The 13559-nt window shown below is 36.0% G+C and overlaps 1 protein-coding gene across 6 annotated transcripts in view; it reads left to right on the top strand.

Moving 5' to 3' along the window:
• LOC127572196 (nuclear factor 1 B-type-like) overlaps positions 1–13559 on the top strand; it is a 259368-nt gene that overhangs the window by 193424 nt on the left and 52385 nt on the right. For 4 of the 6 annotated variants that reach the window (XM_052019119.1, XM_052019120.1, XM_052019121.1 and 1 more), the window contains 2 exons: positions 4160–4328; positions 7745–7830. In XM_052019119.1, coding sequence (XP_051875079.1) covers positions 4160–4328; positions 7745–7830 — 255 coding nt within the window. The remainder of the gene's footprint in view (positions 1–4159; positions 4329–7744; positions 7831–13559) is intronic. The other 2 variants (XM_052019122.1, XM_052019118.1) reach the window with 1 other exon arrangement.

Below are 13559 nucleotides of genomic sequence, written 5' to 3'. Positions count from 1 at the left end.
GCATCATTTAACACAAAGACATTTTTTGCTTTGGTGAAAAATTAAAGTAACAGGACATACAAGGTGATACAAGTATATATAAGGATGGGAAGGTTGGTGACATAAAAGGATAGAGAGGTTGGTGACATACAAGGATGGAGAGATTGGGGACATACAAGGATGGAGAGGTTAGGGACATACAACACTGGAGAAGTTGGGGACATACAAGGCTGGGGTGGTTGGGAGTACAGACAGAGGTGGAATGTTTTTTTCATACCTGGCCAATAAACCTATATAAGGACAACTTTTGAAATTTACAGATGAATACATTTTTGGCAAGAGAGAATATATGACAGGACGCTGTGGATGTAGAGTTAATTTATGAAAAGGAATGGACTTGCTCAATATATTGCTTTTTTTCCTGTTAAGAACATAAGAAGTTGGAGCAGCAGTAGGCAATGTGGTCTCTGGAGCCTGCTCTGCCATTCAAAATCTTCATGCCTGGTCCAATCTTTGGCCTCAACTGCTCTTTCCTACCTGATCCCCTAAAGTTTGAAAATCTGTCTCAGCTTTGGATGTACAACGAATCAGCCTCCATGTTGCTCTCAGGTAGAGAACTACAAAGGTTCACAAACAACTTAGAGAAGAACTTCCTCCTCATCTCAGTGTTAGATGAGAAACCCCTCATCTCATCTATATTCCCTAACACCAGAGGAAACATACTTTAAGTGTCTAATCTGTCAAGCCCTTAGATATTTCAATAAGATCCTTTCATGATTCTAAATTCCAGAGAATATAGGTCTAATGTGCTTAAACTTTCCTTCATGAATCTTTAATTTGCCTCTGAGACAAATATGTCTTCCTTTCAATAAGGAGACCAAAACCGTACACGATACTCCTCACCACAGCCCTGTATAAGGCTTCCCTGTTCTTTTACCTATCTCCTTCCAATGACAGCCAACATCCCATTTGCCTTTCTGATTACTTGCTATACCTGCGCATTCAACTGTCTTACACCATCTAAGTAATATTTTGCTTTTCTTTTCTGCCTATCAATGTGGTTAATTTCATATTCCTCTACGTTCTACTCAATCAACTAATATTATTGATGAAAAAAATACATTTCTTAATGCTGGAAGTTCAATTTCCATATACAGCTCTTTACAAAGTTATGCATAACCATCTCAGCTGTTACAAATAGTTTATTTTCCTGGCTGGTTAATTTCTTTAAGATTTGAGCTTTCATTGTAACTCTGATTATATTTCATAAGGTAGAATTTACTGAGAGACTTTGCATTGTTATGTTTGACTTGCAGTCATGGAGGGGTTAAATAGTTTGTTAAACCTATTCCATACTAGTTAATAAGATATATGTGGACCCAATGACATAAAGAAATTATGAAGGATGGGTTAAATATTTTAATTGTTAAATAGCACACTGCCCTGGTATTCATTGCTCAACTAGCCTTTACTCACTTGCTATAAATGTTTATTAAAATATTAGCTCTAAATTAAGTCACTGAGCACAAAGTGAAGCCTTGTAAAATTCAGTCATTGTTATTGCAACAGTCTGGATAGGATTACATTATTGAAGAAATAAAAATGAAGCAGATGGTGTTCACAGGCAAAGAAGTTTCATTTAGTAACTCTTGTATTACAAGTGATAAAAAAAAGGAGAAGCGAGATGGCTGATCATGTAGTTTTATTAATAAATGCATCCTGTTTTATGGAAGCAAGTGTTACTTCCAAGTATGAGGATTGGTGGTAATTGAGTATTCAGTAAATAGTCTGCATTGTGAGTCCTTTTCTAGAGCACACTTGCTACAGAATCTAGAGAATATATGGATGCCATCATTTCTGAAAACAAGTTGCAGAAAATACTGTACACTTTACCCCTGACCCCCATTCCCTCCTGCACCCTCTCCGAATGAGAGTTGTCATCCTATAAAAAGCCCAAGAGCTGCAGAAACCCTGAGCTTGTTCTCTAACATATTTCTGTCTTATTATGTCTAATCTGTGATTTATTTTGGTGAGGCTTTGCTGAAGAGAGGGGATCTTGCTGGGTAGAGAAGAGGGCAGTCATTTTTGTTCGATAACTTCTGCATAATTACCTTCACCGAAAAGCTTATTTCAGCTATAACCAGTAGTTGGAACTTGAGAGAATAGGGGAGATACTGAACTATGGAGAGAAGTTTTCTACTTTCCAACTGCTTGGATGGGTTTGAGGGAAACTGATCTTGCAAGTATTAAGCAAAACACAAAAGTTAGAAACACAAAATTCATAGATCAAAATATATTTGAAAACCAAGGTGTTCATAATGTTTCTTAATAAAATAAATTAGGGAAAATGTTTCCTTGAGTGCATAAATTCACTGCCATTACTGAAAGAAACAAAAAGGTTCAATAAGTTTGCAGAAATGTATGATGTGATATGGATTGCCATACAAGAAATAATAAAAGCAGAATTCCAAATAATGTAGGAAAAGGAATTAAGTAACTTTTTGCAAAATAAGTATGTAAAACTTTTGAGTAGGGGAATGGGACAATTTTCAAATGATAAGGCATAAAGGTTTACTCATATCTTAGCAGTGGTCTTCATTTGCATGAGCCTTTGTCCAAGTTTCCTTATTTTTTTAATCCTTTGTTCCAAAAGCAATGTTGCTTATCAGGCGCTATTATTTTAACACAAGTAAGTTTTGCTATAAACATTCCACATGCTGGAAATGTTTATTTAATTCCACATATTTATCATTCCCCATAATAAGTTGCAGCCTTCTGAAAATCCAACATTCATATCCCAAAGGATATATGTTGGATGCCTTAGTCCTGAAGTTATGAGAACAGTACTGTTTGAACATTGTTTTGTTGAGTGTTAATAGACATATGAGTTAGGCATTAAAGTGGATTGGGAGTAGAATGTATCTTTGTATGATTCCAGGAATCATAAAAAAAACAACAAAATAGCACAATTTTAACCGATATTGTAAACATTTACAGAGTGTGATATAAGGATTGGGGAGTACACATAAAGTTGAGGATACAAGTTAGAATACCACAAAAACAATTAGAAGCAGAAACATATATTATTTTAAAATGTGTTAAAATATGTTAAAATATTTGTCTGAAGAAGTTACAAACCATAGACGTAAAATTTGGACTTGAGGGCCAAAGATTTTGCTAAAGGTTAATCTTAGTTTAAAGATTAATCATTAAAAGCTCCCTTATACATCATGTATCAAAACATTGCATTTTCAAGATATCTTACAGTGGGAAGGGTTTGTGAATAATTGAATTACTTGTCAGAACATTGATTTTACTTGATTATGCTGGAGAAAGTTGGAAAACAGAGGAGCACTGACAGCAGAAATCCTAGCAGTTTTGCCTTGTAATAATGCTGAACACTGATATTTTCTGCCATTCCTCCTGGAAAGTCTGATCCTGTGTATATTTGGAAATATGTTAATAGCATGATTTCAATAGCACAGCAGTTTGTATACATATTGAGTCCAGAAGAACATCTCATAGGACTGTGAGGTCAAAAGGTTACAAGTAATAAAAGTCGCAATTTATTGGGGAGAATGGAGGCAATTTTACAGATAGGTTTATAGGAAGCTTTCAAAGGCATGAAGGGAGATAATGAGGAAGCAAGTTTTAAGGCATGCGATCAAATTCAACAGGGAATTCTGAAGGAAAGTCTTTATTCAGGGCGGTGAGAATGTGGAACTCGCTCCCACTGAGAGTAATTGAAACAAATCGTTTTGATTCATTTAAGGGAAGGGTGGACATAAATATGGAGACAGAGTCCTGATGCAGGGTTGAAACCCTTTCCCCCCACAGATGCTGCCTGATCCGCTGAGTTCCTCCAGCAGATTGTTTGTTGGACAACGGTATGAGTGAGGAAAGGATAGAGGGTTACACTGAGACATGTAAATAAGAACAAATGGGAAGAGGCTCAAGTGGAACTTGAACACTAGCATGGACAGGTTATGGCAAATTCCATATCATGTATCATTGGGAATAGTGACTGAATAAGAATGTTAGACACTTATCAGCAATATTGAATTCTTGTTCTGTAAGTTTTTAGCCAGCTTGACTTTTGCAGTTTAAAAATAAAGATTATGTTGTGCAAAACCATGATGAGGGAATACTGATCTTCTGCTTTTTGTCTTCCCTTCCACAGCCAAATAGTAGTGGTCAAGTAGTGGGCAAAGTGCCTGGTCATTTTACATCAGTACTGGCTCCCTCACCCCATCATGGCATGTCCAGACCGGTGACCCTGGCCATGTCTTCAGACACTAAACCCATCACTACATCAACCGAAGGTGAGGCATCATCATCCCCATCATCCAGTAAGTACCATTAAGTTAGATGAGGTGTTAACCTGTAGTTATAAAATCCTGATGCAGGAATAGAATTCACAATCATGAGGTAAATAAAATAATATCTGTAGAAGTATTTTTCGCTGAGTTACATATGCTTGGTAAAACAGGTTTGTTTTGCCTCTTGTGCTTTTCTCTCTCATTTGCATTATTAAAACAGAACCTAAAATATGCAAACACAATAGAGTGACAATAACCTTACACAGCCAATTGGATGATGAGGACTAATTCTTGTGAACTTAAGATGAATTTCAGTAAAGGCCAGCTTATTTGACCGCTAACTTATCAGCTCCTCCTAAACAATGAACAGCATTGGACAGAGATATAATTACACTTGAACTTTTGATTTTACGGTAATAATAAATTATTCCAGAAAATTTGGTTTGTGACAGCTGCAACCTACAATTGAAATGGTATTATGAGCTTTGACTGACCACAGCAAATTTCAAGAGAGCGGTCTCAGACTGTATTAATGATGAAAATCAGATGTGCTGGAACGTGCTGAGATAGATCATCTTTTTCCCAAGTACTGTGGTTAAACTGCCACACTGTGTTCTATATCTCTGTCTGGATGAAGTTAACAAAGGCTCACTAATGTGTTCCGTGGGAGACTGTCAGCAATGAAATAGGAGAACAATGTCTTCTTTTGAGAAAACCTCTAGACAGCTGCGACTTGTGTACTAATTGATTTGCTGTGGCTTTGCAGCTTCTCAGCTGTTCAAACCCGTGTCTGGTCACGTATAAAGTACAGGTAGTTGTCCTGAGCCCAAGAATTAAAGGTGAGCTTACACTGAATGCAGTAAGTGTGTATTTTTTTTTGTCCTAAACCCAAAACTTCTGGTGAGCTTTATTGGAACACTTCTACTATGGTATTGCAGTGAGCTTTATAACATGTATGCTTATAAACTTATTTCTAATTCAAACTCATTGAAAAAAAGATATATTTGTGGCTGGCCATGAACTTGTGGTTTGAGCAAGTTTTCTCCATTCCTCAACAAAGATGGTGTAAGAGCAGCAATGATCCCCCAGTAGATTTTCAAGCTTACATAGTGAGTAGCTGAACAGTACTGGCTCAGTTACGAAAGCCCTCAGTTTAATCCCCCTTCTGTGTTTAGTTAGTTGATCACATAATGGTGGGGTAGTGGCTTTGCAATTGACCTCAGTGTTCCTGGTTAGGAGAGTTAATATTTGCCATGGGTCATTCTCCTCACTGCCATTCTGTGATATTTGGTATTGGGTGAAGACTAGATAAAGCCAGACCCCGTGACTGAACCATTTGCCAACACTTCAAATGCAGCCTTTCAATAATGTTAGCTATTTAGCAAGGTACCTGGAGCCAATTAGCAGACACAGACTCTGCTCCAACAAGAAAGGGAAGGAACAAGATAATTAAATTGGCCAAAAATAAACAATAATAAATTCAATAAGAGATTTAGTCTCAATATTTTCAAAGATGATTTTATTCCAGATTTCAATTTTATTTTTATATACTGAGGGTTCTTTTGCTTATTTTAAATGTTACCATTTCCATTCAAACCAGCTACAGGGTAAATTTCACAATTCGTACAGTGCACAGCTTTGGTAAAGTAAAAACTGAAACTGCTAGAAATCACTTAGCAGATCAGAGAGAGACAGAGGTAACGTTCCAGATCAGTGATCCTTCACCAGAAGTGGAAAAGATCAGAGAGAAAGCAAGGTTTAAGGTGCAGAGAAAGATGGAGGAAGAAAAGGGCAGATCTGCAATGGGGTAGAAGCAGGAGCAATTAAATGATAAAATTGTTGATTTTATAAGTTAAGGGGGGTGGTAATAGAATGTGCAAAACAATAAAAGAAAGGTCTGGTTGAGGTGAAACAGCAGAATCATTACCTAAACTGGTTGAACTTAATGTTGTGCCTAGGAGATTGGTTTAAGTATAGGTAAACGCTATTATACCATTTCTCAAGCTTACATTGAACTTTACTCAACAGTGCGGTAGATTGAGGAAAATCAAGTGGGTAGAAAATTAAAAGTGTAGATAATCAGAAATTCTGGTTGCACTTACAATCTGAACAGAGGGTTTTGAAAAGCCAATTTGTATTTAAGTCCAGTCATTTCTGTTAAACATTACTCTGTAGTCCTTGCAATACCCATTTATTTTGCTTCAGCATTTTTTGCACCAATACCTTTTGAAAAATTACTTTGATGTAAAACCACCAATTAAAACTGAAAAGCCAGTTGAAGTCCAAAATCATAAACTAGTCAAAGATTACAAGTATTGAAAGAAAGATATTCCTGACAGGTGATTTACTCTCCTTCCCATTATATGTGGCACTAGAGCAAATTTTCAAATAATGTGGATTGATTGCTTAGAAATTAGCAAAGCTGAACTGTTCAGTGGTAGTAGAGTGCCCTACTGCAATTATAAAATATAGTCCATTGAAGTTAATCAAATGAATTTTGGAAAATACAATAAAATGTGCAGCTGCTACCAAACATCATCTCTAAACACAACTGGCTAGAGATAACTTTCTAAACGGGGTTCTGTTCAAAGGTTGGATTCACACTATTTTTCACCGAGATCACAAATTTTATCTACAAACACCCTATGCTCTCCATGCTTAAAAAGGTGACAGCTGTCAATTTATTCAGAAAGATGGTTTTCCTGAAAGAAGAGATGATCCTTGCTCCACTCTGATGGTATGTCTCCAGCAGTTAGCTCAAACAGTCAGGCAATTACTTTAACATTTAGATGTTGGATTGGACCACTCCCTGTATTCTGTGAACCAAAAACTGTGAATGCACTGAAATTTGTTAATTTGATCTGACAGTGATAAAAACATGATAATATCCATTGAAATCTGGGGCAAAGGGCAATCTTCAGAATTAAGCCAGAACACATTGTAAAGAAATAGGATTCATTTTGTTAAACTAATTATTGAACTGATCACATGGCATTCCACTGTATGTGATTTCTTTTAGCAGATGTTAACTCATTAGAGAAAATTAATGTCTCCTCTTAAAAAGGCAGATAAAGAAATGTCTCATTGAATGAATTCTTCTGTTAGTATTGCCAGAAGCAATACTTAAGCAGTTTTACCCCGAGTATTGAGATAGGCATAGGTACCAGTTGCTATTTTTTGCTGAGTTTTTTAAAAAAACCCAAAGCAAAATACTGCAGATGCTCGAAATCTGAAATAAAACAAGTGCCAGAAATACTCTGCAAGTCAAGGAACATCTGTGGAGCTGTCTGACTTGCTGAATACTTCAAGCAAAATATATTCTGCCTCCATATCTGAGACGTTTGCCATATACAACAGTTTGCTTTAATAATGCAATGAAAGGTTTATATATAACAGTTTACAGAAGGCCTATTGAATTGATTCTAACTTCTCTTTGTCTTTACCAGCCTATACAGGTTCAGGTACACCCCCTGCCAACCGGCAATTTGTGGGACTCAGCTCGAGGGACCCAGCCTTTCTACACCAGCAGCAGGTGGGCACAATTCCTGTAACTCTTTGTCTAGATATATACAGTTACAGATCCATAGCATTAGCACACCACTGATCCTCTAAGCCTTTCATACCATAAAACTGTTGGTGAGAAACCAAGAGGTAACTTAGCCTATCTTTGCCTTTACAGTAGTGAATACCACTTCCCCTCCCTACTCCAAAACATAATGAAGCTCTGGTTGTGATGAGAATCCTAATATGGCTCCCATTGCTTCATTAATTGTAGGATAAACAAGAGTTCACAACAGCATTATTGATCACACTGTTACAGTGTTCCATGTGCTGTTACATTGCTATGGGAGTCTTGACTGCTTAAGTGGTGGTAACACATAGCTGCTAAACATTGTCATCAGAAGAGCTTAAGAGTACAACTATATGTGAAAGAAGACAGCTAACATTCCTGTAGGTTTTTAAAAGATGAGTCAAAACCCTTTTCCACAATTAACTGACCTTCTGTCGGCAGGTGTTGCAAAACCAACAAAGAGAAATCAGGTAAATGCTTGGTGAAAAAACAGCTGCAAGGATACAGGAAAAGAGTGGGGAGTGAGATTACATTTCCAAAAGAGCTATTACAGACTCATTGGGCTGAATGATTTCCCCATTCTCTGATCCCATGCATCATTTGATTTGATTCTAGAGTCAGACATTTCCATGAGAAACTCCAGGGTTGAATTTTCTCCATCAATTTAACAGCCTTTCTCCATGGAAGGGACAGATGACTTAAGTTGTCCATTGCAGTGATTTCGAAGTAAGCTTAAGCAGGCATACTGACGATTTATCAACTTGACGGCCAACAACTGCACATAATTTACAATCAATTTTGTGAATCATGTTAAGACCCCAGCACTCATTTCCTTCAAATGCAACATTGGCAATAGTCTGTGAGTTAGAGGGGAAGGACACACAACTGAATTGACACGGGCTCTGAGATTGCCTTTGATCTTTACCTGGACTGTCAGTGTGATGCACCAACATTTGTCCTCAGACACCATTGGTTCAAAGTTTCATCACAAAATAAAAGAGGAGGGCTGGGAGACTGAGAGACGTCCAACATCCAATCCAGGCAAATGGGATTAGTATAGAAGGTACAACGGTCGACATGTGTGTGGTGGTCTTGAGGGCCCATTTCTGTGCTGTGCTACTCAATGAATCTACAATAGGCATCCTTATTGACGGTGTTTAAATTATTTGAAAATCTAATAAATTATTTATTTTGTTCCTTCACAGAATTTGTCATAAATGTATAAGTACCTGTGGTGGTCAGTAAATATGAATTATGTACAAGTCATGAAATAAGAGTAATTCTTAGTAGTGCTGAGGCATCTTCCTGTCACTGCTCTCACATGCTGAAACAATACTCAAATTGTCAATTAATGATGTCTTCCTGTCATTAAATGGTATGACTTCAGTACTGATAGGCAAGATCTATATAAACAATACAGTATTTGGCATAGCATTCTACCATAAATCAATGTTTAATAAAATGACTAAAGTGTAAACACTCCTTGAAATATGATTGAACAGAGTCACTGACTTGATGGGCACAGCCATGGTAAATTGAGAAAGCAATATCCATGACAAATTGATGGCTTTAACATTAAGTTTGCAATAAAGTGCATGCATATGTCCATTATTGCTTAAACAATGTCTCTTTGCCAGAATAACCTCAAGTGCTCATTTTTGAACATCTGAATACCAACCACAAAAGCCACAAAGTAATAATTAGTGGTTTTGCTTCTCTGTCCTTTTCTGTCATATTTATTTGTAGTCACTCCTTGCAATTTTCCCTTTTCATATTTTTGATTAAATTTCCCTTATAATAGTCAGATTCTCAAAATGAAAATACCATATTCATCTAAAACCTCATGCATGGTATATTGAACTCTGCAAGAAGATTTGCAGACAATACTGCCAGAGAAATGAGAAGACCAAATGACTTTAAGACAGAACTGCACATGGTCTTTTTTCAAAGGGAACTTTAGTTGAGTGAATGAGGTAATTTTGGCACACTGCCCCTCTATTAATCACCCAGGTATGGTTCTGCAAAGAGCATAAATTAACCCTGAAGCAGTAACATGAGGTTGTTGAATGTATTGTGCTGTAAGATATACTCAGATTTTTTCCCATCTCTACGCCAACTTATATCAACAACTCCCTGATTTGAAATCTCATCTTTTCTATTGATAGATGCTTCATGTTCAGGAATCACCAATGCTTCTTTTACTTATGTTTTTTTTTAAATTCTAGAAAGCATAAGTATTTAGTGGTTTTGTTTGTGAATGCCTTCAGAAGCAGTTTCATGTGTTAGAAGCTCTTCTGATCATGTTCTATTCTTACTTATCTGGTGGGATTTAATGCATGATCAAATTCTTCCTAGAAAATGATCATAAACATCAAATGCAATACTACCTTGTTATTGAAAACTCTGATATTAGGAGGTTTTTATTTCCCGAAACAAAATCATGTTTCATAGCCACAGCAGAATCAATTCATGGAAGCAAGACCTCAAACTGCAATAAATTAGGTCTCTGATGAGAACTGCTGCCTTGTCATTCCTAGTACAGTTTCAATTTCTGTTTTACACATGGCAAGATCAAAACAGCATATAACCAATAAAAGCAGAAACATAAGGAAAAATGTCTTTATGCTTCTTTCCATACCCTCCCCAAAACATTATTATTTCATAATTAACCATTCCAAATTCAAATTTTAAGTTTGTTTAACAGCTTGAAGTGGTCTTTATATATTTCATACAGACACAAATTCTATTCTTTTCATTAGCCATGACTGATTTAAATTCAATAGTGAAAATTTCTACTGTGTCCAGATTTAGTATAATCATAATAAAGTATAATTTACACATTTATAATTTCTCTGTAACTTGTAAACAATCTTTCATACCAGAGACCCCTGTCAAACTAAATGGCAATCAGTTCAGTTTTTCTCTATTTTAAATTAACTAGAAGCTATCAGAAGTGACATTAGCAACAATGTTCATATCCCTTGTACGAATTATTGAAACGAAAAGTGCTGTTATCAAATTGTCTGAACTGTATAGCTTAGAAATAAATGTAAGTTAATCGTACAAAGCAGCTGGTAGTTTTACAATATACCTGAAATTGCGTTAACAGATCTAGCATGAAATAGAAAATTGTAGTGTGTTAGAAATGAACTTTAATTGATCAGACCAGTATGTGGTATATTTTAAATACGTATCCATCATCTGTAATTTCTGCACTTACATTAAGAATAATTAAAGAATAAAAAGTGAAAATGTCATGCCACTTCTGTAAGTAAACAATTTTAATAGTTATCTTTGTACATATAACACAGAATTGTAGCTTATGAGCTTGAAAGCAAAGTGAATATAAATGAATTGGATGCAGACACTTGGATTCGATGTGATGCTCTAGAGATATGAATTTAGAAGAAAGCTTTTATTACTTATCTACTTTACAGTGTTAGATACTTATTCCTTTGCACTCACACAGCAAAAAATAAATTGAACATAAATAGAAAGGTCAGAATAAATCAACAAAATAAGTATTTATCATTATACAGTAAATGAGCCAAGAAAAGAGGAAAAATAATGGGAAGAATGAATTGACATGGGTCTTTTTAACACCAGATATTTTAATAGGTGGTGACCCTTAGTATAAATAACATCAATTGTGTAACCTTTCCACTTTGCTGTTGCTGCCTGCATTGTGATTTATATATCTGCCGTACAATATCATATGACCATATGCTCTGTTATGGCATTGTTAAATGGCTTGTGTTCCAAGAAAAACCTGGAATTTTTTTACAGATGAATTGTGGACAGCAAAGCTATGTCAGGCCTGTAGTGGGATAAGTTGTGTGGGATAAGCTGTGTCTCTTTATTACTTCTACAGTCATTTCATTGAATAAAAGTGTGGTATAGTTGCTTACGAGAAGCAACATTCAAGATTCCATGTATCATTCAGCTTTAATAATAAATAATGTTGCTCTGAGATCCTTAGCTACTCTGAGCATAGATGTATTTGCTAATATTTCACCCTGTAATCTTTAATTGCAAAAGTACCAAGCCACAAAACTCAGAGGGTAATGCTTTACAGAACATATTATGGTGGGAAAAAGTCAATTAAACAAATAAAATTTTGAGAGCACCCTGTCACAATCTTCTTGTCAATTGATCCAAAATATAATTCAGCTATCTATCTAAACAAAGGCATCTTAGTGAATGTATGTGGGGTTAGTCTGTTAACTTGGGACAACCATCGGTGTTCGTTTAATGCTTTTGTATGCAGGTATATTAGTCTCTGAAATACTGATCTGCTGAAACTGATGGTTTCTTTTCAAAGTGATGCAAACACAGCAGAATGCTAGAGAAAGACAGGACATGGCTTATAGTTTTCTAACTACTTAGAGCTCTTTCATCTGTCAGTATAAAGGAAGTCTGAATCTTGATGGGAATCTATAGTCATGGTCTCTGTCTGACATCTGTGGCATGGCCGTTAATCAAGCAGCATGAGGTGGTTGGTGGCAGTTTGTTGCAGTGTCTATCTATAACTAATTAGAGCATACAAAATAGGTCTGTTGCACTCATCGAAACAGCAACAAGCAAAATCAGTACACTGCTTGCTCTGTCTGTATATGTAGTTAATTGGCCAGTCAGGTTAATGAGCAATTGTAACGATTAGAAATGAATAGCAACGCATTAAAAAAAATCACAAGGTATCAAGTGAGCAAATTGCATCTGCACCAGAAAACCTGCATTTTTAAGCAGTGAGATTACAATATACTGACTACAAATCGATCATTGCATTTTTAAGAATTGATCCAGCAATTGGAAATGTTAACAATGTACATACTGTCAATAAGAAATGCAGTGTTAGCATTTACATAGAGCTACATGTTACAAGCACAGGAGTGACTCCATTCATTAAAAAATAAACTCTTTCTTTCCCCCTTACTGTTTTGATATTTCTAAAGGCAATCACCAAAATCAATTTTCCTTACATACTGCAATACATGACTTATCTCTAGGTGCTGCTGGTTAAGATTCACCTTTATTTTGTATAGTGAAGAGTGAAATTGTGTTTAGTATCCGAACTGAAGTCTGATGTGAATTAAATTCATGCATTGGAACAGTTTCGGTTTTCCACTGTTACCCATTTTTTTAACGACAAGGTAAAGACCCCAAACTGAGGGAAGTTCAGTAGTTCTTCCATTAGACTGATCTTCAACACCCTATATGGATGAAACCAGAATCCTTATTTGGACACTCTGATAGATATAATAAGGTATAACCCATGTTTAGTATCAGGAATCTGCATTTGCATATAGCACATTTTGTTTATTGGCAGAAAAACCTCCATTAAAAGAAAAAAGGACTAATATTCGCAAAATTAAATTTGACGAACAGCCCCTCAACTTGGTAAGGAGGCCATTCTTAAATACTTCATCCACCAAACTGGAATTGCTGTGCAACTGAATAGAGTATATATTGATTTGGTTAAACCTGATGTTAATAGATTGTGGTTGAAATTAAGTCCAAAATTTCTGGTGCTATTTCTTGAGCAAGATGAGCAATGATTGGTCACTAAAGTTTCAGTCTATTTGTTAGGTTTGGGTGATTGATGAAAAGATTATAACGCAAAATATAATTGGTTGTACAAGATGGAAGACATGCCATAATTGACATGCCACCAGCTACCCACTCTTACTCCT

Source organism: Pristis pectinata, chromosome 7 (assembly GCF_009764475.1).
Source record: "Pristis pectinata isolate sPriPec2 chromosome 7, sPriPec2.1.pri, whole genome shotgun sequence".
Classification (NCBI taxonomy): domain Eukaryota; kingdom Metazoa; phylum Chordata; class Chondrichthyes; order Rhinopristiformes; family Pristidae; genus Pristis; species Pristis pectinata.
This window is presented reverse-complemented; position numbering and strand designations above follow the sequence as displayed.